The sequence below is a fragment of the Oryzias latipes genome, chromosome 21, assembly GCF_002234675.1.
Source record: "Oryzias latipes chromosome 21, ASM223467v1".
Classification (NCBI taxonomy): domain Eukaryota; kingdom Metazoa; phylum Chordata; class Actinopteri; order Beloniformes; family Adrianichthyidae; genus Oryzias; species Oryzias latipes.
The window spans coordinates 11,712,472-11,739,490 of NC_019879.2; the positions used below are offsets into that span (position 1 = coordinate 11,712,472).

The window sequence follows — 27,019 nt, forward strand, 5'->3', positions numbered from 1 at the left end:
GTCAATAAAAAAGTTAGCTGATTTTGTAGATATATTAACTAGAACTCTTGATGATGTTTTTTAGTAGACATGGATGCATTTGGGTCCTGTCAAAGACTTTTCCAGATGAATGCATTCCTGCGCTTTCTTCTCCCGCCTACCCAGTGGAGGTGTCCTTACCACAGATGCTGTCGAGCGAACAGCTGCCTAATGAAAACCTCAGCGCTGCTCTGAACCAGAAGATCATCTCCCCTAATCGTCTGGTGGTAGACACTGGCTCTTTTGCACAGATTGTTGTCGGCTTCCCAGATCTTATGGTAAGAAAATAAAGAATGCAGGACAGAATAAAGTTGATTGTTTTTTTTATGGCTAGAGCAAAACATGAATTTAAGCTTAAGTCAAATCTAAAAAAATGATTGAAAAACATCACCTTCATCCCCATGAGTAGAAAATTAACCAGGAGGTATTGGACTCATAGCTGATCTTTAATTCTAAGCAAATTCAAAATGCATTCTTTGTGTGAGGGATTATTTGTTGTCCTAATCTCTTCAAACCTAGCCTATAATTCATAAAGCTCCAGTTAAGCAGAATTAAATACGATGGTAGTATAACCTGAAATGTGATTTCCACGCATGAGGACATCAGCTCTGAAGAGGTTAATCTAATTTTTGTGGCATTTTATCCGTATTGTTTGAGTTTATTATAAATACTTTGATTCTTACTATTATACTCAGATGAAATAGTAAATATTTGATGTTTTTTTTGGATACTTTAGATAATTATTAGACTATAAAAGTTTTTTCTTCTTTGCTTTTCGGCTGCTCCATTTGGGGTCGTCACCTGCTTCCATCTGACCCTTTTCTCTGCTTGCTCCTCATTCACACCAGAATGATAGAGCCTTATTAGGGCCTCAAAAAAAAGTGATACTATGAGATTCAAAGTTGTAAATTTACAACTTTTTCTCATAAATTTATGAATTATTAATTTTTTTCTCCTAAATTTATGACCTAAAAAAAAGTTTGGAAACTGACCCTCAAACTCCTTCGCACACCAGCCCCCACTGCTGACAATTCTTTTAATGACTTGACCTCCATAAATACTGATCTGAACCCAGCAGAAGCAGAAACATTTGTTTTTGTCTGGCATTTCTTTCAATCAGTCTCCTAACGAGGTGTACAGCTTCCGGAGGCCCGCTGACCTGCAGACGATGAAGGCCACTGAAAGCGGAGCTCATCTTTTCTTCAGAAGTGGACTTCGAAGCGGCACAGCAAAACGGGAGAACTGCGTCTGTCTGCTCTCAGCCAACCAGGTGGTCAGAGCCATTCCCCCCAACAAGGTGCCCTTGAAAGAGATCTACCCCAAAGGTAAAAAGCTGGCACCACAAATATTGATACAGCAAAACACAAAGGAAAAGGGTAATGAGTTTCTTTTCTTTTCTTCAGATGTTACGCCTCCACTGGCAGCAGCATATTTGGAAGTTACGGATCTGACCTCCAAAAAACTAAAGTATATTCCTGTGCCAAGGTAATATTTGCATGCCTGGTCCTACATTTGACCAGGGATTATATTCCAATTATAAAAGAGAAAAAAATCTCATATTCATGTCTCAAGTTCATAAAACTAAGACTAAGTGTTTTTGGGAGCATTAATGTAATTTTTTTTGCAATGAAAAGTCCATACAGAGGAGTGTATTTCTATAGACGCATTTATTCTATAATCACAATTTTTATTATTTTTTTGTCCTGAATCATTTTATGTAAATGTTTAGATTTAGTTACAGTATTTTATATTTTAAAGATACTCAGTGGATTTATTTTGTTCATTTTATCAGTATCAAGTGTTTCCGGTAGTCTTTCAATTTCGATGATGCTGTTTTTAGACAAAACGAAAAGAAATTGTGTTGTTTTCTAGGACGTAGTCTAGATCTCTGAGTTGTGGGCAGGACGGCTGGCGTTGAGCAAGCCCGCCCCCTTCCCCTTCTCGTTGCTGAGAGTTCAGAGCAGGGAGCTTGTGGCCCACCCAACCTATTTGCTACGCCACAAATAAACTCTTTTTCAATTTGAATTTTTTTTTCTACTCCTGATTCACAACGATTTGAATAAAGAAATACTCCAAAATGCAATTTTGAGCTGAATTTTTCTTTATATTTGTCCTTCATCAGAAAAATGCAACAAGAACATGTTAAAAAGACCAAAAACATCATTTCCAGCAGAGTGGGTCTTTAAACCTGTTGACTATAGAAGCAGTGGTTCTAGTCGGCCTTTTATCGACTTGCGCTTTTCTTTGGCTCTCAGGTCCATGTCTGTATCACCTTACACCAGCTGGCTGTCGAAGGTATCAGAGAGTGATGTGCTGACGTCTGCTCTTGGCCCTGGAAGCATGGTCACAGTAGATATGGGCGGTTGCATCCGGCTCTGGGAGACAGGGTTGGAGACCCTTCAGCGCTCACTGATTGAGTGGAGGAACATGATTGGGATGGAAGAAGGCAGCCCTTTACAGGTGATCCCGCACTACATTTGATCTAATATAGCAAAAAGAAAAGATGGTAGCCGGCAGTTTGCTTGCTTGCCATTAGGGGGCAGTGCCTCTTCAAAAACAATTTTTAAGAAATTGAAGATGCTTGTTTTCTGCACCCTGTTTTCTTCAGTCACACAGAGTCAGCAAACATGAACATTCACCAAATCACTGGACACTGGAGTTACATTAATTCAGTTTCCAAAAATTTCTCAAACGGGGCTTGAGCAGATGGTTCTCAGCATGCTTTGGGGAAAAATAGAAAAGAACAAAATAGGAATATTAAATATAGAAATGTTTGATGGGTTTCAAGCTTTAAAACAATATTCTATTCAAGGACTAATAAAAGCACAGAACTATCAGAAGTGCTTTCAGCTGTCATAGGTGGAGGCTCTGTCTTACACACCTGCAGGGCATGCAGGGCCTCTTTCTGGGCTTAGATTCCTCTGCTCCTCTTGTTGAAGTCCACAGCAGACCTGAAGACTTGAACTGAATGTTCCTATTTGTTATCTCTTTGCAAACAACCTCTGGGTTTTTTCTTTTAGTTTTTTTTTTAGCATACTAGCTTGAAACAGTCACTATACTGTATGTCTGTTATTTATCCAAACTGTTTGCACATGTCAAGTCTGCACAGGTATCTGTTTGGTCACAGTCCTTGTGTAACCTTTGCCAAGTACTATCCCTCATGGTGTATGTTTCTGACTAAAATAAAAAATTAAATCAAAGCTGCAAGCAGTCATGGAGGGAGTGGTATGCGTAACTGATAAAAAAAACTATTTTGCTGATGCCATTACTTTAAAAAATACCCCATAATAAGTGATTTAGCTGCCGTAATTACTTAAACTCTTAAAGCAATGTTGCTTTTGTTAGTGGTGGTAAATTGCTTTGCACATTACTTTAATTTGAGTAATTGAAGCTCTTTTTATCAGATGTAGTTTGTTCACTAGAGCTGCAAAGTTTAGCTGCTGTTATAGAGAGCAGCAAGTCACCCTTTTTCACTTGATGTTAAAAGAGGTTTATTAAAGAATAGAACTGAGGCCAGATCTTATTTTATGTCATCATTTAGGAAAACTGGTTCAGCAATTCTGAAAGCTTGTTGTCATCTTATAGAACTTGACTGAATGCATGTGGCCCTTCTATGAATTCTGGGTAATCATGTAGAATCGGCCCAGTCAAATGAACAGGGCTATGTGCAAATTCCCTCCCTACTCCCTAACTACAAAAAAAAAATTATATAGTAAAGGACTATCTAATGCACCGAACCACTATTTTTAAAAACAATTTCAAACTGCAAATATGACGTCATCGATTTCAGAAAGTGAAAAGCGAATCAATACGAGCATTTTGCGACAACTATTTATGAATCTGCTGTGTTTTGAAGATAAAAATATTGATTGTTTATTTAAAAATACATTTAAATAATTATTTTTTTCTCAAAAATTGTTCAAATCAAGCATTGTGGTCTAGTGAGCATGGACACTGGATTAACACTGGTGTTTCACAGAGACTTCTGGGAAATTTTCAGGGCACTGGATTTTGGAATTGTATGTTCAGACAGCACTACAAAATAGAGAAAGCACTATATAGTGCAATATGTGGTGAGTAGTGAAGGAATTTAGACAGAACCTTGGTCTTTTTGGGCCAACATGTCTGCCAGTAGAGCGCTGGTTAGGATTGTTCCCAACTTTGTATTGTTGCAGTTTCTTCATCCATTACGCTTTTCATCTTCAGACATAAACTATTTTTCTGATTCACAGCTGGTAAATTAATTCTTTATTCTTAATAATTCATGTTTTAAAATTATTGTAAAAGTACAAGATGATTCTAAACAATTTTTAAATAATGCCATTTTTTTTCCTTCTTATGAACAAAAAAAAATCTAAGCCAATAAAAAACAGTCTCTGGGGATTTTTCTGAAAGTCTTCAACAATCCAAACAAACTCAACATCCAGATGAGGTACATTTTGAAAAAAACAACCCACTGACTGTGACAAACCAAATAGACTCCATTTTTTTTCTCTGTTAAACTTTTTTTTATAAATTTTGAAGAGCATTGCTAAATTGTGAACATGGCTGCTGTTACATATTTTTTTAAGTTTACTTTGGCCTCCTGCCAGACCCCCCCCCCCCCCCCCCTGTCAATTCTGCTTCACTAGACTCGCCCACATGAATGCTTCTTTAAAGTTCAGCACCTTCTTCAAAAATGAGATTGTGCAAAAGACGGAAATTTTATCTGTTCACTTCAACTTTCTGCTGTCCCCCTTTTAACCCTTCAGGAAGTTTTGCCGTTAAGCTGCTGCAGCTCAAAGGATCATTCTGATTGTAATGAAATGAGATATTTTAAATAAAGTTTCTTTATGTGGAGAAAAAACCCCACTATAATCTCAGTACCTTTGATAGGTTTTATATACACAGTGCTGCTAAAGTAATTAAGTAATAAGTGGGCAGACTTCTCCACAGTATTCTAAATCTTTAGGCTGGGGTTTACAAGCTGAAAGCCCAATTTATGTAAAAATAAACAAATGAATACTTCAAATTCATATAACAGTGGGCCCTAAATCTATATTTCTATAAAAGTTCAAATTGGGAATGGATTTATGGAAAAGAATACACTTTCCATGATATTCTGATATTTTTTACGAAAGGGTCTGTACATTTATTGTTTATATTTTCTCATTATTATAGAAACGTATTTCTTCATCTGGACCTGTATGGTCTATCTTTTCAAGAAGAGGGTAAAGTTGCAGGGTGCAGATCTGAGCTTGTTCTGATGGAAAACCAGGACATACTGTTAACTCCGAATATTGATTAGGCATGTCTGCGTAAAGGAAATAGGAAATAGTCTTTTTTTCCCCCTTTTTTCTTCACCTGTGTCTTTGACCTGTAACAGACTAGGATACTCAGTCTGGTATTTAAGATATTGATATTCTGAAGGGGCTCAAGAGTTTTGTTAAGTCTGCTCTAACAGTTTTTTATTTTGTGACAAGCACCTTTGCAGTTGTTTTTTAAGCTACTAATGTGCTTACAAAAAGAAAGGTTGACATTATGGACCATTGGAGTGAATGTCTGGGATGACCATGGTGCAGAGCGATCGACCTCTGATTGGTAGATCGCAGGTTCTGTTTCTGCCTGTCTACCCATGTGTAAGTGTACTTGGTGCAAGACACTGAGCCCCACGTTGCTCCTGTTCAGCAGTGGAGCTGCCTTTAGTGTGTGAATTTGTGTGTGCATGGGTGAATGGGACGGTGACTGGAAAATGCTTTAGGCCTTTTAAGAAGGTAGAAAATTGCTATGGAAAGTATAAGCTTTGACCCTGAAAAATATGCTTTGTTGAATGACGTAACCTGTTGAAGATCAGACATTCAGACAGGAAAGTGTTCAATGGTTGCTAGTCGTTTTAATTCTGTTCATCTTACAGCTGTGCTTCCTAACCGTCCAACCAAATGTAATTGGATAAGGGATGAGCACAGCTTATGTCATGCTGTTATTTTGGTTTTGTGTGGGGAACATGCTCAGGCACATTTGCTTTAATGTGTCATTGGATTGCTGTCACATGATGCACTGAGGTTAGCTGCAGTGATGGAAGTGATGTAATTGAATCTTTACCCAACTAACAAGCCATGGGACGGATGAGTCGCCGGTTACTGAGCTTGACAAGTATTTTTCACAGTTGCTGTTAGGTGTTGCTAATACTACCAAGATATAGAGGCCTGTTTATACATAAAGTGCAAAAGTTGAAGGAGACGCCCAGTTTGCTTCCATACTCTTTAAGCCAAGATGGATTTTATGATAGATGGTAAAATTCCCCTTCATCGGGTTCTTGAACATAAGTTCAGCCCATGGTGTTCAGACTGGACCAGCAGGGGTGGAATTCTTCTTCTTCTAATGTTTACTAGTGCCATCTGCAGTTAGAAGAGGTTAGGTGTGAAATATCAAAGCAGTGCAAATCTGGGGAATCTTGTTCAAGGCTTTTTCTTTCGCTGCTCTATTCCGATTTATAAAATACTTTGTGTCATTTAAATCCAGCCAGGCACAAACCGCAATTATTTATTTGGCCTTCATGACCAATTTTCAAACAGTGGGCACTTCCGTAAATTAAAGGGACAAAGCGGAAGAAGTTGTATGAACGAAAGAATATTTCTGATCTTAGCTATATTGCTGCGGTTGATAGTGTCAAAAGCTGCACTGAGGTCCAATAGGACCAGAATAGAGAGTAGTCCCCAGGGGTTGACATAGCCCAGAAATTTGCACTGGCCCACAGGGCCAGTAGTTTTTGAAAGTTACTGGCCCGACACCGCGCACAGCGAGACCTGCCGCTCCGCAGGTGCTTGCAACTCTAGGGGGGTCCGGGGGCATGCCCCCCCGGAAAATTTTAATATGGTGCAATTTGGTGCATTCTGGTGACATCTAGCACTTATTTATACACTTTTCAATGACTAAAAATAAAGCATATCCAACTTAAATCTGCTCTAGTCTGTTTCAGATGTTTTGAAGAGAGCGCTGCAGTGTAGTAGTTAACACTAGTTAAGAAGTTTTCATGCTGCTTCTAATCACTGCTATTTCACATTTGTTCCTAATCAATAGTTAAGAAGTTTTATTGACTTTTTTGCCCTGACTGCCTTAAGGTTCTGCTTTTTGTTACTGTTGCAAAGTTACATTTACTTTTTAGTTACCTAATTAAATTAAATAATTGAAAAATTAAATACAATTAAATTACTGAGATCATTCAGCTAACTAGAAATACTTACTGCTTACAGTGTTGTAAAGAAAAACAAAATTAAGTAGTTTGACCTTATTCTCCATTTGAGTCTGAGATTCAGGTATTTTGAGTTGCCTTTGATTCTTTGACATTCAGCTTAAAGCTTAGTGCATACAGTTTCATCTTCAATGCATTCATTAAATATCTTGCTGTCCATACTACTAATTAATAACTACTAACATATTCCTATCTATTCCTGCCATGTCTTCCACATCTCTGACATGCTTCAGTCTCTCTTCAGTGACGGTGTTGGATTTATGATCATCGCGGTGAAAAACCACCAGGGGGCGCGCTGATATGTGTGTCAGTTTAAATATATCTGCCTAAAATGTAATAATAACCCACTGGCTTGTTCCTTCGTTGTTGCTGTTTAACATTGTTTAGTATTGAATTGTTACATTCAATAAAGTTTGAAAAAAAAATTGAGTGAGCGCGTGCCGCGTGGTGCTCGGCAGTGACAGCCGCGCACGCGCAGGCGGGAGAGGAGGAGAAGAGTGATAAAAGGTTTCCCATAGAAACCCTTGAAGTCTGAACACAGGACTAGCAGAAAAAGTGAATTATAAAGACGAGGTAAATCTACACGTTTTCGCAAAATATACTTTATTGTAAAAGGTGAAAAATGTATTAATTGTTAGATATTTTAGTGGCCCGAGCGGACAAGTAAAAAATAAAGTCTTGTGGTCCGTACTGCTCGAAAAACAGGACCGGGCCAGCGGACAAATGGCTATGTCGAGCCCTGAGTCCCTTTTCTGATGCCAATAACAAGTCATTAGAGACTCTAACTACCGGTAGTGCAGTTTGTGAACTGGTCTTAGAGTATCTGCTCAGCATGTTACTAAGTATTGGTTGAACTGTGACTTTAAACTCTCAAACAGACACAGAATGTTCTTCTAAGCTGTTTTTTATTCAGTGGGGCAGTAGCATGTTCTAATGTAAACTGGAAGGTAATTAGAAAGTGATCTGAAATGATGGTTTGTGAGGAAGGACTCTCAGCTTGTGTCAGTGAGTGGGTTTAGTTACGTTTTGTATGAAACCAACATTATCTAATAAACCTGCAAAAGCGTTTCCTAGTCAGTTAACTGGGGTCATCAGCATGAACATTAAAACCCCTTATTATTATAATTTGATCAGAATCTAGAACAGTAGTCCATAGAAAGTCAGAAAACTCGGTTAAAAATTCTAAATCTGGGCTGAGATGGCGAGATTAATTAAGAATACAACTTTTTTTTGAGTCTTCCTGGTTGGATGATTTATAGACAATATGGTGTTTTCAAAGGAGTTATAAACATGTTTGACTTTAGCGCTAAGAAGTAAGCTAGACTGTGATATTACTGCTAAACCACAAAAGTGGTGGAGCGGGGAGCAGCTTGACAAGCTTTGGTCAAGCAAAAGAAGAAAGAAGTTTATCTTGGTGTATAGTTAAAGTTTGAGAAATTAGTGTAAGCTTTGAATTGCTGCTTGTGATGTAAATTCCTGACTTTCTAGTAAATGATCACAGAACATTTCTCCTCCCCTTATGTTGTCATAGTCGGGCAGAGCTGGACTTCAGCTGCCACTCTGCATGGATTCATGCACAATGGGAGCTTTGTATTTAAAAAGTGTTTTAGCCATATTTAATTATTTACTTCTTTCAAGGATTTGGATGTGTTTATTTTAAAAGTTACATTCTAATGCATTTATCTCTAAATTCTCTGAGAACCTTCTTTCCAGTTGATTTTTTGCATTTATTTGACTATTTATCCCATATTTTCATGAACTGACTTTACCTCTACTTATCTGAACGAAAAAAGACACTCATTTCAGCCTCTGGACATATGAGATTAAAAGCAGCAGGGCTTTCACTGAGGCTTCTCTTTCTATGTTGCTGTTTCCTCCATATCAAACCCACGTCAGTTCCCCTGCCTCAGCCTTTGTGCTGAAATGTTGGCTTTGATGGTAGAGTAGACTTTAATCCTTGATGTTAACTTCTATACTTTATTGCTTAGTCATATACGGGTGGATACGGGCTGTCTGGTTAAAAAATAAGCAAACCCTTTATGGGGGACACAGGTGGCCCTCGCAAAACTTTAAGCTCATAGACCACTCAGTGAGCCAGTAAAGGGAAAATGTTCAGGCGCATTTTTTCTAAGGACAGGCTGTAGCAAACACTTGAGGGTAGGTAAGGGTTGGAAGTAAGTGAGACGCAGTCGTGCTGTCCGATTTTTTTCACTTCTTCAACTGCCATCTAAATTCTGCACACTGAAGTTGATAAAGCTGACTGAAAGGAATTAGGACATTTGACAGTTTGTGTGGACATCCTACAGGCGTCCCACGGGCACCAACATATCACCTGACCTCCCATGTGTGCAGCATTTGTACAAGGTCAGTAAGGAGCCAGTTCTCACACCTTACCAATGTCTGGAGGGCTGCTTAAATGTGTGCCATTTGCATTATTCTTGCAAGGACTTGATGTTACACTTATCACACACACACGACAGTGGTACAGTACGTTCCATTTTCATGACGTCCCTTAAGGTGGCCATACGAGCCACAAGAGAACTGCATGACACAGCTGCTCTCCCTATAAGATGCAATGCAGGTGCTGCTGTCTATGACCCTCTAAGGCCCGGACAACCCAGAAACCCATAGCACCCGTATGGATCCATGTGATTATGGCAATAGCTGCTGTCAATCTCTAAGTATCTTTTCGCACCTTTTTCAGAACGCTGCGGTAGAGCACGCCATAATCTCCTGTTTTTGCTGCTGAGGCTTCAGACCATAGGGTTTAAATTCAATCTTTATTATGGATTTCACAGTGTTTCTGATTAAGACATATTAGTTTGGGTTGTCTGAAAGAGATGTTTTTGGAAAAACATACATTTTCTTATTCATGATTTTCAGTGGCAGTAAAACACTGCAGACGTGTCTGCAGGCACTCTGGGTGAGTTATATATCTGTGTGAGTCTAGATCTAATAATGAATAAAGGAGGTTTTGTGACCTGCATGCTTCATGTTTTGCATTAAGGCAGGCTACACTAAATCTGTCAATCAAACATTTCAAACATTTAATGTGAAACCACAGGCTTTTATTGAAGCATCTGATTGTCCAGTTTATGAATTGAATAACTTTCACGACAGAAGAAATACAGCCAATAGTTCTGAGTAGGGCTGTACGATATGAGGAAAACTCGCGATATGCGATATTGGTGATTAATATTGCGATAACGATATAATTTGCGGTATATAAACAAATATCAAACCAACCAAAAACATAATTTCCATTTCAATGCAACAGTATAAAAATTATACTCCAAATGACCCTTGTCGACATAGGAGGCAAACATCAAACCTAAAAGGGCTCATCTGATTGATCAACAACGTAAACGGGTCCTTCTGATTGGTTAAATGCATAAAGGGATTTATTTCATTTATTCAATATTTCAAGCTGCCATGAGTTTGTTTTAGCACATTTAACCCTTGTGCTATCCTAGATGACCCCCCCCCCCCCCCCCCTTACTTTGACGTGTTCTCCCCAGGGCTCGACATAGCCATTTGTCCGCTGGCTCGGTCCTGTTTTTCGAGCAGTGCGGACCACAAGACTTTACTTTTCACTTGTCCGCTCGGGCCACTAAAATATCTAACGGTTTATATATTCTTCACCTTTTTCAATAAAGTAAATTTTGCGAAAACGTGTAGATTTACCTCGTCTTCATAATTTAGTTTTTCTGCTAGTCCTGTGTTCAGACTTCAAGGGTTTCTATGGGAAACCTTTGATCACTTCTCCTTCTCTCCCGCCTGCGCGCGCGCGGCTTTCACTGCCGAGCACCACGCGGCACGCGCTCACTACTTTTTTTTCAAACTTTATTGAATGTAACAATTCAATACAAAACAATGTTAAACAGCAACAACGAAGGCACAAGCCAGTGGGTTATTATTACATTTGATTATAAATCCGACACCGTCACTGAAGAGAGACTGAAGCATGTCAGAGATGTGGAAGACATGGCAGGAATAGATAGGAATATGTTAGATGGAGTAATGGGTATAATTAGTAGTATGGACAGCAAGATATTTAATGAATGCATTGAAGATGAAACTGTATCCACTAAGCTTTAAGCTGAATGTCAAAGAATCAAAGGCAACTCCAAATACCTGAATCTCAGACTCAAATGCAGTAGAATGTTAAACTACTTAATTTTGTTTTTCTTTACAACACTGTAAGCAGTAAGTATTTCTAGTTCGCTGAATGATCTCAGTTAGACCTGCACAATATGAGGAAAACTCGCGATATGCGATATCAGAGATTAAAATTGCGATAACGATATAATTTGCGGTATATAAACAAACAGCAAAATAACCAAATAACCATTCCCAGTTTAAAAATTATACTCCAAATGACCCACGTTGACATAGGTTACAAACATCTAACATAACAGGGCTCCATCTGATTGGTCAACAATGTGAAGGCGTCCATCCGATTGGTCAAATGCATTAAGGGATTTATTTGATTCGTTAAATGGTTCAAGCTGCCATTAGATTGTTTTAACACATTTAAGGTTTATGATTTATTGCGATATTTGCCGTTAAAAGCACCATGAAAACTTCTGAACTAGTGTTACCTACTACACTGCAGCGCTCTCTTCAAAACATCTGAAACAGACTAGAGCAGATTTAAGTTTGATATGGTCTATTTTCAGTCATTGAAAAGTGTAGAAATAAGTGATGTCACCAGAATGCACCAAATTGCACCATATTAAAAGTTTCCGGGGGGGCATGCCCCCGGACCCCCCTAAAGTTGCAATCACCTGCTAAGCGGCGGGTCCCGCTATGCGCGGTGTCGGGCCAGTAACTTTCAGGCAGGGCCAGTAAGTTTCAGAAACTACTGGCCCTGTGGGCCAGTGCAAATTTCTGGGCTATGTCAACCCCTGCTCCCTACCATGACAAAGGTGGATAAAGGTGGAAAGATTTCATGTAATCCATGGAAACCAGTGAAGATCACAAATCATTGACGAAAAAAGGTTCAGAGCACTGTCTAGTGGGTCTAGATGACCCCACTCCCAATGTTAAAGTGCCTAGGATAGCACAAGGGTTAAGGTAACCATTTATTGCGATTTTCGCTGTCTTTTGCGATATGCATATTGCACAGCTTGATGTCGGGATAAAGATAAATTTGTGGTATATTGTGCAGGCTTAGTTCTGAGTCACCTCTCTGTGCTTTAAATGCAAGTTTGTATCGAGTTTAATTCAATTCAGTTTTATTTATGTAGCAAAATAATACAATACAGTTGTCTCAACGGGCTTCACTAATCGTACAAAACATAAAATCAGTTATAAAATACAATAGCTGATTGCTAAACTAAACAGACAAAAGTGTTACAGTTACAGTAACCTATCTGTGTTTAGTTTTAGTATTCAGCTTTCCTGCCTCTTGTCCTTTTCATCCTTTGGACTGGGCGTTTGGTGACCAACCCTGTCCATGTAATGATGGACGGCTAGATTTACTGTATTTCCCAGTATATTGTAACAGTGAATATATTATAATCTTCTCATAATTTTGGGGGGTTTTCATTTGCTAAATTCTACTTTCAGGCTGTTGATGATTCCCAGCCATTGTCTGTTTTTCCCATTGTTGACCTTTCCTCTGTGATCAGCTTCTTTTGTGTAGCAGATGGGTTGGAGTCTGAATGGGGTGACTCAGGTGGAGCCTTTTCCTGTCCGTGCAGGACGCATTGTTCTCACCGGTAGACACCAGCTCCCCACTTGGAAGAGATGGATTCTTTTGTGGCTGGTCAATGGGGCTTGTCCTGGATTCTAGCATGTAGTAGGAAGAACATTTTTAGAGGCGTCAGTTAGGCTTGTGGGTGAGCTGTTGATCAGGGACCCACACACAATCTATACGCCCTATTATGGGATTTCTCTTTGGACCTGAACCTTTATATTTTATAGCAATTATTTCTAAAAATCTTGCTTGTTTCATAGGTATTGTTCAGAATTCATACACCGTAGATAGTTGAACTATACTACTAGCAAAAAACTCATACATAGTCATTTCATTCAAAAATGTTTTTATTTTTTTTCCAGATTACAATTCAAAGGGACAGTGGCTTGGATGTGTCTGCTCCAAAACATGGAAAAGTAGACTTAAATAATGCTCCTCACGTTGGGGGAAACCAGTGGGCCGGGGGAACAGGTAAACCATGTTTTTTGACTGTCTTGACTGGTTTCAATAAAACTGGAGGTATTTTATACACATGATCAGCCAGGTTATTGGTTTGTATCAATCTATCATTTAGCAGGACTGCTTTAACTTGCTCGTTATTTCTTATTAATAAGCAAAATGGAGTCAACAAGTCTATCCCATATCGTTAACTAAACAAAAATAAATCATCACCAACAACCCAGGATATGCATCTAAATGTGCTCTACAGATTACGATATGTCATTTAAGAAAACTAACATAAAAATAAAAAAATCAAATATTTTATTTAGTGTCCAATCAGACATGCATTTTATGAACATTTTAATAACCTAATGTGAAATCATGTATTTGACCTTTGACCCAGAGTTCTGGAAAGATATCATTTGTAATGCCTTTATTATGTCAAAGACTAGAACCATTCAATCAGATCATTAAAAACTGAAATTTAGGGGAAAGGATTAATATGGGTGCAGCTAATTTGCACCCAATGCACTTTGGCTTGCACCAAGAAAACTTGTGTTCTAAACTTAAAATCAAAGGAAAATTCCACTTTATATCTCTGGAAAGAATCATGTTTATTTTTTTTTATATCTTCAGCCTGCCCATGTAGCAGCCTTTAATTTTCTAAAATCTACAAACAGCAGTCCTTCTCATTCATACTTTAGATAATTGCTTGCTTTGTTAATGTATATATTCTGTCTGTTCCCTTATTATTAACATTAATAATATTATAATTATTATGTCATAATTTTTCATTTCATTATATTTTATTATTGAAAAGACAAAATAGGTAACTTTTCTGTACTCAGGCTTTCACCAGCTCTTCTTGAAATCAATTAATATGCTTGACCTCAATGCGTCCAAGCATATAGTATAATAAAAAAATGTTTTTCAAAGACCACGTTGTAAGATAATTATGTCCATGAAAATTAAAGAACAGGGAAAAGTTTGGACAAATTATTAGGGATTACAGGATAATCTATAATTGTCTCCACATAACAATGAAGTTAAAAATAGTATATTTATACAGATAACTCCTTCACTGCTATCCATGAATGTCATCTTTCTTATTCCACCTGTCATCAGTATGTCCTTGTCCTCACATATGCGCCTTGGTAATCTAGGTGCTCTCTGACTTAGCAATGCATCTGTTTTATGTCTTTTGCTCATGTTGTATTTGAGCTTGCTAAAAGGTGGTCCTATTGATTTGAAACTCCCGACCCTTTGCCTCACAGTACTGTTGCCTCCAACAGTACCATTGTGCTGTTCTTCCATGTTATTAACTCTGAAAATTGTGACAAACGTTGATGCCAGGGACATGCACAGCCCATTGCCAAGGCTAAGAGATAGGGTACCTTGTGAAAGTCTAATAGAAAATTACAGAGCTGATCTACTTAAGCTTTTGAACATCACAGCAGAAGGAAACCTAGAGACGCTTGCTACTAGATGAACAACTTGATGTGCTGAAAGGAGCAGCAGCTGAAGCTAGAGAAGATCACGTCCGCACAAGGGGAAGTTGACCGGATGTGTGTGGCAGAGGTGGTATGGGAAGAAAAATCTTCTCAAGAAATTCCACCAGAGGCCTTGGAACTGCCAAACAAAAGCTAGTAGCTTTGACTACCAACTGAAAAGATACACCAGGGAAGCAGAAGCATGGAGAACAAACGGGATGTTTTCCAGTGAACCAGCCATTGGTTCCCAGTGGCAGGGTGAGAAAAGATCCACCCAGCCACAACAGCACTGGAGGAAAAAGCATTTCCCTGTGGTTGGTGGGTCTAAGAGCTGAACACTGAAATCTCCCTGAACAGGTATGCAGTAACAGTCTTGATGGCAGACATCAGGCAGAGTATGGATTGTACCAGGCTGGAAATGTACCCTGTGGCTAAAGAAAACTAACTGCAGTCTATTGACATCTAGCAGTACAAATGATCCAGCTACATATATGTTGGATCCACCAGAAATGGATAACCAAAGTCTGGATCATGATCCCAAAGGGAGGGGCGCGCTTTCCTTTTCTGTCCACAATATGCACATCCATTTTTGCAAAAGTTTGGATGTTGTTTGTTTTTGTGGGAGAAATGCAGACATGCTGCTGAGGCCGACTCCAGGTTGATGTCATGAAACGGGCAGCACTCACAAGAAGCGAAGTGCTATGCCTCAGAGATTGAGTCGTTTTTATGGATGTAGTTTACTCCAAAAGGCTTAAAAAAGCATGATTTAGGCCCTTTAAATTTACCAAGCCTTGACTAACTATCTGGTCAGTGAGGTAGTTAAGGGGGATTGATGTTAAAATCCATCCAGATCCTGCACGAATGGCAGTAGAGGCTTCCATGAGCCAGTTGTTTTGCAAGTAGTTTCAGTTATAAAAGTCAGAGAATTTGTTTCAAAGGATGTGCATAAAAATTTACTGAATATTTTATTAATAAACTACATTTTGCTGTTGTGTCTATCTTTACTTTTGTGCTGTTCTTTGATTCTCTGACTATTTCTATAGTAGCCATTTGCAAGATTAGCTGCTCTGCTCTGCAAGTTCTGCAGCACATGAGCAAGCTTTTCTCTTTTGTGATGATTAGGATCCATTTTTTAGCAATTTTGTCAGACAACAATTAAAACTACCTTTAGGCATTTTAGTGAAATGGTATGAAATTGAAAACAGTCGATGTGGGATGGTGGTGTTAAAGCCATTGTATCAATTTCTGGATATCTACCTCTTGATAGGAGCATGCTTTGTTACTGTTTTTTTGTTGGTGTTGCAAAGATGTTTAAAGAATGACCAGAAATTAAGTCAAAACGGCAAATTCCCTTTAGGTGGCAGAGACACTGCAGGACTGGGAGGCAAAGGAGGACCCTACCGTCTAGATGCAGGCCACAAGGTCTACCAGGTGTCCCAGGCAGAAAAAGACGCTGTTCCAGAAGAAGTTCGCAGAGCAGCTCGTGAAATGGCTGAAAAAGCTTTCAAAGAAAGGTAAAATACATAATGTGTTAGTTAATTCCCCAAATAGAAACTGAGTTGTTTTCACTGTTGGGGAATGTTGTGGACAGGGTAATACTATTTCAACTGACAACCATCAGAAGTGAAGTTGCAAAGGTTCATGGGGATGAGTAATTCCCTACTAGACAGAAAAGAAGGCTGGGAGTGCATAAGAGTGCATCCCTTTCACTGGCTGACACATAAAGGCCTTCTCTGTTCTATCTAGCTTCATCTTTTACCCTATCTATCTTTCTTTGCTGTGTAGTCCCCCCTCTTTCCTGCATGACTCTCTCAACACTGCTGCCAGTGTTTAGGGGTCTTCTCACTTTATACTCTTTATACTTTATGACTTTTCTACTCTTGCCCATCAATGCCCTTGTATTTCTTTCTTATTTACCAAGGTTATCAATTCCTCTGCCTTTTGCCCTTTGACGTCTAGGTGTTTCCACTAGTGAATTGTGCTGATGCACTGTGTCACAAGGTACATGACACATTTGTGACCCTTTTTTTCAGTGTCATACCACTTGTTAAGCTTTATTCACACATTCACACTCCAGAAACCCTTAAGTATGTAAGATGTAAGCAAAAGTATGTATGCATGTATCTCTGTTTAAAAAATAAAATTGAATTGTTTTTTTTGTTTTTTTTTTTCATTTAGGTCACTTGTTTTGTTAAAAATGTAAGGAAGGATGTTCTTTGTGGTGGTTTTTGTCAGGCTGCCAGCCTAATAAGCTCTCATTGACCCTAGCACCGTATTGCTAATGGAGAATTATAAAGCATCAATGTCTCAGGATTAAAACAAGGAAGTGCTCTCAGTTTTTAGGCTCTATGTTTACTCTGCTCTAATAGAACCATTGGCATTTTGAGACCATGTTTCTACTGTAAATAAAGCTATCATTATGTGAAGTGAAGAGCTGACGATGTTAAAACAAAAATGGAATGTTTTTCTTGTGGCTGTGTAATTCAAGTCTTTGTTCTATGATTTTTGTGTGAGATCTTAATCTTACTTCTTTTGTTTGTTCTGCATTTTGTTATGAAGTTGTGAAGCGCAGACTGTAAAGGAAATATCTGGAGCCGGTATCTCTGCTTCCCCCTTGACCTTTTTTCGTGTTCTCTCACACACGGGCACAAAAACACACAGATGTACGGAAATATGTGTATCACGTGGGGGTCGATGTTTGTGTTTGATGCTCTGTTTTTGTCCTTGAAAGCATTGAAGTGAACTCAAGACAGGATTTGCTTCAAATGAAACTTTGACATCAAATGTTTAATAGAACTAGAACAAATTCAAAGAATGCAATTCAGCTTTTTTTGAGCTTTTTGAGCTTTGACTGAACCTTTTTTCCTCATGGTGTAGACTAGAGCACATTGCTTACAGGGACATTAGCAGAGGGGAATGGACACACTGTTGGGGTGCTTTGGGATATGTCTTTCCAGAAGCACTCTGTCTTTCAATATAATTGTATACAGTACTAAAATGAAAACATTGTATCAGAGTCTTTCCTGTTTATACGTGTGGATCTCCTGTTGTGATCAGTATCCTGCAGATCTGAAGAAGCTTTTCACTGAAGACCATGTTGTGACGTTATGTTTTTAAAAACAGACACATTTATTAAAGATAATTTTAATAATGTTTAAATAACTTTGACGCTTGCAGTCTACCTAACCCTCACCAGCCTCCTGCTTGATGGGAATGAGTCAGGCTTTAAGAGGAAGTCAAAACATTTCTGGCCCTCCTAGAGACTTCTTGCACAAAAAAGCTGCGTGTGCAAGACTTAATGCAAACGTTGGTTTTCACACTGAAAGAATATGCAAAAAACGCTTTCAAATCACGTGTGAGACAGCGCCAAAAAGAAAATATTGTGCAACTTTACAGACATGGCACACACGGACAGATGATACTGCATGTGGGGGCAATTCAGGGTTACATCTGTTACAAGTCCTTAGACCCTCAGACCTCGAGTCTTTAAAAAAAAATCATTTTTATTTTTTTAAACTAAACATTTTAAAGAAACCTTGGAAAGAAATGACTTACCCCCTTTTAAAGAAACTTTTTGAAACATCTTTATGAACTGACTTTCCTAGGTCTGGTCCACATGTGAATAGGATGCATGTCACTTTAGCATAAATAAACTGACTTTTCATGGACCAGGCAGTGAAAATCTACCTAAAGGATTTAAGCGGTATTTATTTTAAGTGGAAAAAATGCAATGGCCCACAGCTCACTAATCTAAAAAAAAGAAAAAAAGAAAAATCAGGAAAAACTTAGAAAATATCTCGTATTTGATAGCAACGTCTTTCTTTTATGTTTGGGTGAATTGTTGTGACATTGACCATGTAACAAACCTTAAGGTACCTCTGTGGATTATTAGCAGGGATTTCTTTCACATTTTTTGGAAAATTTTTCTATAAGTTTAAACCTGTCAGAATAAATTCGGTTGAGAAGAACCACATTTCCTGGAAAAGGGATAAGTTCTGTTTAATTCTTTCTTAACAGACTGGATTTGGAAGCTATTCAGACTTACAGGAGTGTTGCAAACATGGACCGTTTTGGAGAGAAACCCTCTCAGCCTTTCTTGGATCTTAGAAACACTTTTGGTTTAAAAGTAACTCTTAAAAACAAGACGGGTGACAAAATTAGCTCACGATATCTAGCTGGAAGTCAGAGAAACCTAGGTAATGTAATAAATTGACTAAATCAAGCATACTAAGAATATTGTGTTCCATACGACAGGTGTGTTTTGTTCGTCATTTGTCAGAAATGTACGTATTTGATCAGTTTAAATTGAACATGTTGGTCAAAGTTGTCATGTAAGTGGAGCAGCACTGAAACAGGCTTTAACTGCCAAAGGATTTCGACAGTTTTGTTACTTTCCCTTAAAAAAAACAGAGAAACTTTACAGGATGTAAATCACACATGGTGTGAGAAACTGCAGGTTCTTATTAAAACCTTTAAAACTTGTTATCAGACTATGGCACGTTTCATGAAAAGCTCACACATGGATTTTAATGTTATGTCCATTGTAGCCATTAATTAATTATTCTTTTGCTTCAGGATGAGGGAAATTGGCATGAGTGAATACGACGCCTCAACCTACGAGCGCTTCTCCACCGCTGTAAGACGACAGGTTCAGGCGCTTCGCATCATCCTGGACAGCCTACAGGTAAGTCCTCCAGCATCACACTTTGGAATATGTTCTATACATTCAATCTTTTGACTCTTATTTGGGCTTTGTCAGAAAACATAAAGGAAATTCGGCTATAATCTGCTTATTCACGTGATTCAAAAGTTGTCATTTATTTGTGGACTGCATTAGAATCATGGTCCTTAGGTCTCTACATCAGCCCATGATATATATATAGAGTTTTGGCGGAGGGTGGAGTCATCATGGACTACACCGCCCGGAATTATATTTGTTTATGCATGTTGTGAAGTCACAGCAATAAAAGAAAACGTATTCTGCCTAAACGAATGTCACAAACATTTGATGTTTTCATCTGTTTCATGTGAACACAACATGCAGGGTGGGAATAGTAAGTACTGAAGAAGCCAATTCAACCCAGGTGTCAGCTTATACCTGAAGTTCAATCAATGTGATGAGATAGGCTGTGTTGGTTTAAGCTGCCTTGTTTTACAAAAATGATTGATTTGGATGGGTGGTTTTTTTAAAGAAGCCATTTGTAAATGTTGCGGGTAATGTAATTTTTGAAACCTTAGAAAGAAATGACTTACTGCTTTTTATAGAAACTTTTTGAAACATCTTAATGAACTCACTGGTCTTTCCTAGGTCTGGTTCACATTGGCAACCTGTTAGCAGCTTTCTATATTTGATAAACTGAACAGAAATGTCAGGTGGTGTCCTGGCCTCATAGCCTGTGAAACTTTGCAGCTTCACCAGTGATGAATGTTAGCTAAGACAGAGGAAGATGGAGAAAAAGAATTAATATTATATTTGGAAAAAAAGGTCATCAAATCAAACTTTATTTGTAAAGCACTTTTCCAACTTGTGATACTCAAAGTGCTTTAAGTAATAAAATAATCACGTTTTAGACATTAGACAAATTTTGTGACTAAGACCCATTCAGCGCAATGTCCGTATTATGAAAAAATGACTCACTGGGTCATGACCGAAAGAACGAGGATACAAGCGGCTGAAATGAGCTTCCTCCTTAGGGTGTCTGGGCATTACCTTAGAGATAGGGTGAGAAGCTGGGTCACCCAGAATGAGCTTGCAGTAGAACCGCTTCTCCTCCACATCAACAGGAGGCAGTTGAGGTGGCTCGGGCATGTAGTCCGGATGCCCCCTGGACGCCTCCCTGGGGAGGTGTTCCAGGCATGTCCCACTGGGCGGAGGCCCCGGGGAAGACCCAGGACATGCTGGAGACACTACATGTCATGGCTGGTTTGGGGACTTCTCTGGGTCCCCCCAGAGGAGCTGGAGGAAGTGGCCGGGGTGAGGGAAGTCTGGGCATCTCTGCTTAGACTGCTGCCCCCGCGACCCGGTCCCAGCTAAGCAGAGGAAGACGGAAATGACTGAATTGACTTCATTTAGTTGGATTCATTTTCTAAGGGTTCAAGAACTAAAACAACAATATTTCAGAAAACAGGTGGATTAACAAAATGTTTGTTGTGATTTCTAGATTTGTTGTTGTTGTATGATTTCTTTTTTTTTTTTAATTCTAGCATTTATTTGTCAGGGTCCCACTGTTTCACAACAGCTTCTTAGAGATTCTGTGTGTCTGTATTTCAGGCTAAAGGAAAGGAACGTCAGTGGTTGAAGAACCAAGCGCTGGGAGAACTGGATGACACTAAAATCATTGACGGACTAACAGGAGAGAAGGCCATTTATAAACGCAGAGCAGAGCAGGATCCAGAGGTCTGTGTCTTCATATGTACTTGTGTATGTTTTCCTCCAAGAACCCAGTTTACTATTCTCCAGTAAACCTCTAAATTCATTCACATATATTTTCAACCATCATATGGTACATTCCAGTAGTACATGTTATTCCACTCTCATTTCTCCTCACACACAGTTTCTAGTCCTTCCTGTGTCGTCACAGACCACATGCACGCAGCACAGAGATGGTTCCCACACTAATCATACAAACACGTTGACCGCTTTATGCCTGCTTTGTATTTGTGACATATTTAGCTTTCCATTCTGCATATTTTTAGCCTGGTGAGAAGGTTTTAACAACTTAATTGCTTTGGTTTGAAAAACCTGGCTCTGGTTTGAGTGATTCTTTAAGACAACTTTAGCAAAGTCATCAAAACGTGCTTGCAGCTGGGCAGTCCACAGCAGAAGCCAAAGCGTCTGCGGGTGCTGGTAGACGTGTCGGGGAGCATGTATCGCTTCAATGGTGTGGATGGACGACTGGAACGCTCCATGGAAGCTGTATGCATGGTCATGGAGGCTCTGGAAAACTATGAGCACAAGTTCAAGGTGAGACTGTCATTTCTTACACCCTGAGCTTTTCAAACTGTCATTGACTTTACAATGAAAGCATAAAGCAAACAGAGAAAACATAAACATTGGAAGCATTACCAAGTCCACCCTCACTGCTTCACAGGAATTTAAATGGATAAGTTGCAGTCAGGTACTTGTATCAGCAAATGTTTTCTTTTGGAGGGTGTAACATGATATTCAGAGGAGCCACTGTTACCTTATCTCTCTGGAGAGGCTTCAATGCATTCAAAACTACTGTGGAGTTTAGAGTTTAGCACATCAGAGCTCAAAAGCTGCACCATAAAACTTTTATTCATTTAACCTAAAGGAGCCTCAGTAGTTAGTGGAAGAACCTCACACAGCACTGTAGCATGGCATTGCATTCTTCGACCAGCATGTTATTGGTCATGCTGGTGCCCTAGCTGATCCGTTCAACAAGGTTCGAGGTCAGGACTGCTAGTAGGCCACTACTCCTCTGCTCTGCCAGATTCTACTCTTTGAAAAACCTGGCTGTGTAGACGGGAGCATTGAAATCTTAAAGGGTAGAGTTCAGTTTAAGACTGTGCAGGTATGGAATTAACAAGCCTTGTTTTGTCAGTGCCATACACCAGAAAATCTCATTCCATCAATGCAGCAAAGATTTTCACCAGTCAGTATCAGTCTTCTGCACTCTTTTTCATGAAATCCAGCTGCTCTTTCACATGTTCTGGTTTCATGCATGTGTTGCTGGACACGGTTGTACAAATGGTGAGGGCCTATCATGGTTGGGGCAGCTCTATGAAAGTCTGTGTGCTTCCTGTTCTGGATTGTCCGGATAAAGAGCCCCAGCATTTACCCACGGTTTGGACTGGCACATGAAAGCTGGGGATTGTAGCAGAAGAAGCGAACACTTAGACAACACATAAGGGAGAAGTAGGTGAGACGCAGGTGTGTCATACGAATTTTTCCTTTTTTTATGCCCCCAAACCAGCATGCTGTGCACGGAATGCATGGTGCTGTTCAAGAGATACCGTAAGTGCATGCTCCTTGTGCACAACTTGGCTTTAAAAAATTAGGAAATTAGGGTCAACCCCCATACGGGTGCATGTGGCTAAGGTATTACACTGCCAATGCCAGTGTACGACAGCCGGGTCCGACGGAGGGCTGGTCGTATAGCTGCAGACCCCAACCACCCAGGACATCAACTGTTGAGCATCAGAACCCACACGAGCAGACTGAGAAACAGCTTCTTCCCCAGAGCTGTGAGGTCCTCCACCCCCCCGCACCCCCCCCCCCCCACTCACACACACACACATCACACAACCGTGTCAACGACACTCCCCCTCTCCCCAGACTTAACATAACCCACATCACAACTAATCATAGCTGAGCTGACAATGTTCTGGCTGCACTTTAAAACAAGTACGCAATATTCATGTCATGTGTGCAATATTCATCCCATTCTACTGTACAGTCTTATGTATTATTTTTTGATATAGTATTTTCAATATTGTTGGAAAAGAGCTCCTGGAAAAAATGTCATTGTTCACTGCATAATGACAATGAAAGATTCTGATTCTGATGACCTTTGTGTGGTGAAAAAAAATGGCAATTTCACAATTGATTCATGTAACAAACATGAACCTTCACTGCATAAAGCGTTGACTGACCTGTCGCCACAGCTGCTATCAGTAACAAGGAGTTGACAAAGTTGACTTGTCTCCCTAAAAGTAGAGATGAAGTGGCTCGTGAGACATGATGAAGTGGAGGAGGAGGCTCATGGGGACACGACTGCGTTAAAAATGAAAGACGGTGTGTCTTTACTGTGAAGTGTTACTCTGTCTGGTCTGATACTGAACACCCAACAGAGACACATTCATACCAGGACTTTCTCACGAGTCTGACTTCATTTTTGTTGCACTTTGTGATATACATCAAGTGTGTAATAACGAAACAACTGGACTTGTAACGTGTGCCAATATGAGGTCAAGCAGATGTATGCAGATGCTGTCATGGGCCAAAAACCAGATGTGCTCATATAAACTTGTCAGGATCTCTAAGAGATAAGGAAAGGAAAGGTGGTTCAGAATGATTGATCAATGTTGGAGAGTTCTGTGTCACTCCACTCTCTTGTGAGCAGGAGAGCTTAGGTTTTTTTTTTAGAACGTTTTGCACCAGATTCCAATGGTTAGTGTGAACTGTCCACTTGATATTTCTATGGTAGTAAGACAGTCCTTGTGTTGTATTGTGTTTCAGTACGACCTCGTGGGCCACTCAGGTGACGGCTTTGACATTCCTCTGATCACGACAAACAAAGTCCCAAAGAACAACAAGGAGAGGCTCAAAGTCCTCAAGGTACAGATGCATTCTCACTCCAGTCAACCAACCGTAATGAATCAAACAAAACATACTGGAAACATTTGAGCTTTTGGGATCTTTAGAAGTCTAAATATCCTCATTAGTTAATGTGTAACTTAAGTTTCTAAAAAAAAAAAAAAAAAAACTTCAAATTTAAATAAACAGGAATGTAAAATTAGAAATGTAAGATCTGCTGTAAGTTCATCTGTTCTGCCTCTGCCTCAACCTGCAGACCATGCACGCCCATTCCCAGTTCTGCATGAGCGGCGACTACACCCTAGAGGCCACAGAGGCCAGCATTAAGGAGCTGGCACGAGAGGAGGCGGATGAGCACTTTGTGGTGGTGTTGAGTGACGCAAACCTGGAGCGCTACGGGATTCAGCCAGAGAGATTCGCACAGGTCTTGACATCTGATCCTCAGATCAATGCCTTTGCCATCTTCATTGGCTCCCTTGGTGATCAAGCTGAAAGGTAAGGAGGGGGAAGCAGAGTGATGTAGGTAGAGCTCTGGTGATGGAAAGACTAGAAAATAAAGTTAGAGTCATAAAATCATCAAAAAATACAGTGGAAGAGTAAAAATACTTGGAATTTAAAGACTGGGAAATTTTTCTTAGATAAAACACAGTGTACTGAAAAAAGCAATAAATACATTTCAGTAGTTCTGATTGGACGGGCCTGGTTTTCAGTTCCACGTTCTTATTTCATGTTGATGCCGTTTTCTAAAATTAAACTTGTTTTTTACTTGTTTTCTCTATGAACAAACTGTTCTGTGTTCATGGGTCGGGGCCACAACTTTGAAGCTGAAGTCACTTCTTTGTTTCCGTTTCAGACTCCAGAGGACCCTTCCAGCCGGGAGATCATTTGTTGCCATGGACACCAAGCAGATCCCCCAAATACTGCAGCAAATCTTCACATCAACAATGCTGTCCAGTGTCTGACAAGCCCACACGCAGTAGAAAACCCCACAAGTTCGATCCAGGCAGCAGCTAAACTCTGCATGTGGTTAATTCTAATCAGCATCAAACTGTTCAGTATAGCTGCATCCGAGTCAGGCAATGTAGGTATTTTGACTTTTAGGAGATGAAACAGCTCCAGTAGGGGGGTGTCCACCATGGCAATGTAAACCTGCAACAACTTGTGATGATGCTCAGGATGACTGAACCCACAGACGGTGGTGAGGTAACGATAAATGCCTGCAGTCTCAGAGGATCAGACGCAGCTTACCCGTCCTTTTGAATGGTATAGTTGGCTAAGCTAATAAAGTCACATGTATTTGGGTTTTCCAGCAGGTTGAGCCATGAACTTGACAGGGTTGTACTTATTTCAAACTTCCGTTGAGCTTCATGACAAAAACACTGAGACTCCCATGAGGACACGAAGCTCAGCTGCTCTAAAATTCTGCAAGTGTGAATAAGTGAGATCCCACCTGGACCCCCCCCCCCCCCCCCCCCCCAAGACTGTGTCGGCATGCAGCCCCGCCCTCACATAAAGGGGCAGCATTGACCCGCCTGCATCATGTTTGTCCTTCACGCCTCGCTGCTCTGGGCTGAAATCAATCACCTTATCATTGTTATTGATTGTCGTCTCATCTGTTGCTACTGTTTAGATTAGAACCAGCAGGGTGAGCCGGTTTGCCTTCATTTTTATTTGCCAGTTTCAGAGACATGTCATTTCCATAACAACATAATCAGATTTGAACAGAGTAGCTTATGTAAATGTTTAAAATGTTGATTTGAAAATAGAATAATTTTTAAAAGTAATGTACAAAGTTTGAACTAAATAACTATGTTCTTCCTGCCTTGTTTATCATCAGTGCTAATATTTTATTTAATAAAACTCTGCTGCTCTACCGTGGACTGTTTTTTTTGTTAGGATTTATCAAGTATTGCTTTAAACCTGATATGATGTTCAAATAAAATTATTTAGGAATATTTTATTTTTCATCTGAAATGAGAGACAACTCACAGTTTATCACTTACAAGAACTAAGATGAAAGGAATTCAACAGATGAGAGGCAAACCCAAACAAACATGTTATTTTTACAGGACATATAGAGAAATTAACGTTAAATGTAGTCTTTGACTTCTTAAGAATAAATTAGAATAAAACATTACAATATAGCTGAGGTTAAGTTTGATGAATAAAAATCCAGAATTCTCAGTCTTTGTTTGTTGTTGTGTTAATTATTGTCCCACAGAGCACTATGGAAACTGAACATCTGAGAATCTCCTCTTTTTTTTTTTGCCTCACGGTCACATTTTCCATGTGCTGCAATGACTGTTTTTTTCCCCCCACTGGATCTCCCAGCAGCTCTGGCTAATCCATTAATTCTGAACAACTCACCTTGATTCAGCCTCAGCATATCTGCAAAGTTTTCAAGGTCACATTCAGAATTTAATTCCTGTTAATCCTCTGCTGATCAGAGCTGAGGGGTTCAGACTAGGCCGAGGCTATTTATTACATAAATGCTAAAAGAACATGTTAAAAATACCAATAAACACCATTTTCATTGGAATGGGTCTTTAGGTTTCTGCATCTTGCACCTGGGGGTCTAAAGTGACTCTTTCTCAATGTACAGTTGAGAAAAAACAAGCTCAGAGTTCATAAAGTATTTTTAAAAACAGCAGATGTCATCATGTTTGAGCCCAAACCAGATGCTTCACCAATGTGGAAACTCCCAGATTAAACAAAGCAGAAAGAGCAAATGGAACAAACCGTTGAGTAATTAAGTGCTGATGACTCTTAGCAAAAAGAGGTGTATTTAAGTGTACTACGAGTATACTTGTATAGTAAAAGTGAGGCAGTGTCTATTTTTTTTTTTTTTTTTTTTTTTA

General features: G+C 39.4%; 1 protein-coding gene across 1 annotated transcript in view; it reads left to right on the top strand.

The window, feature by feature from the left end:
* The window catches only part of vwa8 (von Willebrand factor A domain containing 8), a 73,893-nt gene extending 47,857 nt beyond the window's left edge, over nt 1-26,036 (top strand). The window contains exons 34-45 of the mRNA XM_011489452.3: nt 145-296; nt 1,139-1,343; nt 1,422-1,503; nt 2,274-2,478; nt 13,313-13,421; nt 16,239-16,395; nt 19,457-19,565; nt 21,153-21,278; nt 21,687-21,845; nt 24,084-24,182; nt 24,418-24,656; nt 25,015-26,036. Of these exons, the coding sequence (XP_011487754.1) occupies nt 145-296; nt 1,139-1,343; nt 1,422-1,503; nt 2,274-2,478; nt 13,313-13,421; nt 16,239-16,395; nt 19,457-19,565; nt 21,153-21,278; nt 21,687-21,845; nt 24,084-24,182; nt 24,418-24,656; nt 25,015-25,123 (1,751 nt within the window). The 3' untranslated portion in view covers nt 25,124-26,036. The remainder of the gene's footprint in view (nt 1-144; nt 297-1,138; nt 1,344-1,421; nt 1,504-2,273; nt 2,479-13,312; nt 13,422-16,238; nt 16,396-19,456; nt 19,566-21,152; nt 21,279-21,686; nt 21,846-24,083; nt 24,183-24,417; nt 24,657-25,014) is intronic.
* Nucleotides 26,037-27,019: the final 983 nt, after the last annotated feature.